Source organism: Myotis lucifugus, unplaced genomic scaffold (assembly GCF_000147115.1).
Source record: "Myotis lucifugus unplaced genomic scaffold, Myoluc2.0 scaffold_157, whole genome shotgun sequence".
Lineage (NCBI taxonomy): Eukaryota > Metazoa > Chordata > Mammalia > Chiroptera > Vespertilionidae > Myotis > Myotis lucifugus.
The window spans coordinates 1,498,452-1,501,488 of NW_005871205.1; the positions used below are offsets into that span (position 1 = coordinate 1,498,452).

A 3,037-nucleotide genomic window follows, 5' to 3' on the forward strand; every position below is an offset into this window, starting at 1 on the left:
GGGGTGACAGGGACTGAGGTGCGGTGAGAATGCGGGGTGTCCACCGAGCTCGCTCTCACTCCCCCTGCTACCCTTCCCCGGGACGCCAGGGCTCTCGCGATGGGGAAGCCCCCACACTCAGGTGTGGGGTGCCCACAAGGAGCCTGCCCCACACCTGCACAGCCTCTTCCGGGTGAGCCAGGCCACAGCCTTTGGGACTGCAGGGGCCGGTTGGTTGGGCTCCCCATGTGTTCTGAGGAGCCAGTCTGAGAGGCTGGTAGGGAGAGAACGCACTGCCTGCCCAGCTTCCATGTGGCGCCGTTGGGTAGCCCAGAGGCCCATGCTGCGCCCCGGCCCGTGGCGTCTGGCCGTGCTCACCACATCTCTGTGTGGGGACTCAGACGCCATGACTCAGGTGAAGGGGGCCCAGGGGCCCAGGTGCTGCACAGAACCCAGAGGTCAGCTGGTACCTGCCCTTCCATGCCAGATGCTCATGCTTCAATCACCAGCAGACCTAGGGACACCTGTGCATGAATTTCATGCACCGGGCCTCTAGTCTATATGTATAAAAGCCTAAGCAACCGTTCTACTCTTCGACCAGTAGCTATAATGGGCACTGACCACCAGGGGGCAGATGCTCTGACCAATAGGTTAGCTTGCTGCTGGGGTCCAGCCGATTGGGACTGGGCGAGATGGGTCGGACACACCTGGAGCCCTCCCGCAGTCCCTCCTGGGCCCCGACAATCGGCCCCGGTCAGGACAGGGCAAGATAGGCCGGACACACCCTGGAGCTCCCCCGAGGTCCCTCCCCAGCCCAGTCGTGCACCAGTGGGGATCCTCGGCCTGGCCTGTGCCCTCTCACAATCTGGGACACCTCAGGGGATGTCAGAGAGCCACAGGCCAGGCGGAGGGACCCCACCAGTACACGAATCCGTGCATTGGGCCTATAGTATATATGTATTTTTAAATAGAGTGATCAGAGAAAAGACAGAGAGCTTATCTAAAATTCTGACTTACACCCTAGCCAGTTTGGCTCAGTGAAAGAGCATCATCCTTCGGACTGAAGGGTCTCAGGTTTGAATCCGGTCAAGTGCATATGCCTGGGTTGCGGGCTCAGTCCCGAGTAGGGGGCGTGCAGGAGGCAGCCTATTGGTGATTCTCTCTCATCATTGATATTTCTCTCTCTCTCTCCCTCTCCCTTGCTCTCTACAAAAATAAATTAATAAATTCCTACTTCTAAAAAAATAAATAAATAAAATTCTGACTTACTGCCTGTTTTCAAGCTACCTGCTGATTAGTGTGATATTATTAATGGGGTCAATAACCTTTTCAAAAGTAAAAAAAGTTCCAACCCATTTTATTCTAGTGCTGGGCAATGAGAATTTCTCTTGCAATGAAAAGAACAGCATGAGATTTAAAAAAAAATAAATAAAAATCTGTGTATTCACAGACACAGATCAGAGCTACAGTTCCTACATTAAGGTGTAATCATCCTTCTGCTAAGCTGGTAGCAATAGGTACTGTCAAGATTCTTGTAATTATTCTGCTGGAAGGGGGCAATTATGGAAAAAGGGATGTAATGGACCTTCCCAGCCTGCTGACTAACCTCTAACCAGAGCTGTCGGCCATCCTGCTCAGTGGGGCTGCTTTCAGTGGTGGCAAAGTACTGCATGCCATCCAGCAGGCAAGTCCAGGATGTCTTTTGCTTCAATGTGTCACCATACCAAGCTGGATGATGTTGACACTGCAGCAGCTGGGCTTTAGCAGCAGACACAATGACACAACCTTCTGTCTCTGCTCCACGAAGAACCATCTATATCAGAGACAGAAGCAGAGTCATAGCACCAGAGCCACCAGGAAAGATGAGATTAGTTAGAGGAGTGTACCAGTAACTGCAGCTGGGTCTAATTCTGGCCTACTGAGTGAACTCTACTGGCTTTTAGATATTGTAGTGAGTGATCATCCCTGATACCTGCTGGAAGGAATGATTTTTTGGAGTTTTATTCACCCATTCTTATTTAGAGGTAGGGGAAGGTGAACACATGATTATGACCTAACCCAGTGTCCAAGTGCTCTGGTAAAGAGATGATACCTGGCAGTTGACCAGCTCAATTAGGCAGTTTCGGTTATATATATCATCCGTCTGGCAGGCAGCAATGCCACACAACTGGTCACTCACACCTGACTCATCTTCTGTGAACACTACAAACTTATCTGTCTCTTCAATCAGCTTCTGCAACATGTAAGCACCTGGCAGAGAAACAGGAAGCGGGAAAAGTCACAGTTTCAAAGGGATAACATCCAAACTGATCTTTCAATTTCTCTAGCTAGGCAAGGGCTAGAACGTATTCTCCCTAATCTGCAACTCCAGCCCACCCCACTCCGCCCCTTAACCTCTGAGGGCAAAGTAAGGGTTATCATTTCATTTCCCCCTAAATTTTAATAAAAATAACAGATTCCCAAGAGAAACTATGTAAAGTGGTAGCATTTTTTTCTCTTAGGCATATCCACCTGTAGATTAGGATCTCCACAGCCCCCCCCCCCCCCCGTTTTGCTCCTTTATTTTTAATTCCCAATTATTTGAAATGCTGTTTGTCGACCACTCCTTTCCACATGAAACCACTCTCTTGCCATCAGTGCTATTGTGGTCTAGTCCAGGGGTGGGCAAACTTTTTGACTCGAGGGCCACAATGGGTTCTTAAACTGGACCGGAGGGCCGGAACAAAAGCATGGATGGAGTGTTTGTGTGAACTAATATAAATTCAAAGTAAACATCATTACATAAAAGGGTACGAAACGGGCCGCATCCGGCCCGCGGGCCGTAGTTTGCCCACGGCTGGTCTAGCCTCTCCTTCCCCAGGTCTTAGAAATAAGTATCTCTGCCCTGGCTGGTTTGGCTCAGTGGATAGAGCGTCGGCCTGCGGACTGAGGGGTCCTGGGTTCGATTCCGGTCAAGGGCATGTACCTGGGTTGTGGCACATCCCAGTAGGGGGTGTGCAGGAGGCAGCTGATCAATGTTTCTCTCTCATTGATGTTTCTAACTATCCCTCTCCCTTAC

The 3,037-nt window shown here is 50.5% G+C and overlaps 1 protein-coding gene across 6 annotated transcripts in view; it reads right to left on the bottom strand.

The window, feature by feature from the left end:
* KIAA0100 (KIAA0100 ortholog) overlaps positions 1 to 3,037 on the bottom strand; it is a 29,612-nt gene that overhangs the window by 10,847 nt on the left and 15,728 nt on the right. For all 6 annotated transcript variants that reach the window (XR_002830899.1, XR_002830898.1, XR_002830901.1 and 3 more), the window contains exons 25-26: positions 2,072 to 2,229; positions 1,586 to 1,792 (exon numbers count right to left, since the gene is read on the bottom strand). Coding sequence is in view for 2 of the 6 variants with exons in the window: in XM_023759563.1 (XP_023615331.1) it covers positions 1,586 to 1,792; positions 2,072 to 2,229 (365 nt within the window). In the remaining 4 variants the exon portion in view is untranslated. The remainder of the gene's footprint in view (positions 1 to 1,585; positions 1,793 to 2,071; positions 2,230 to 3,037) is intronic.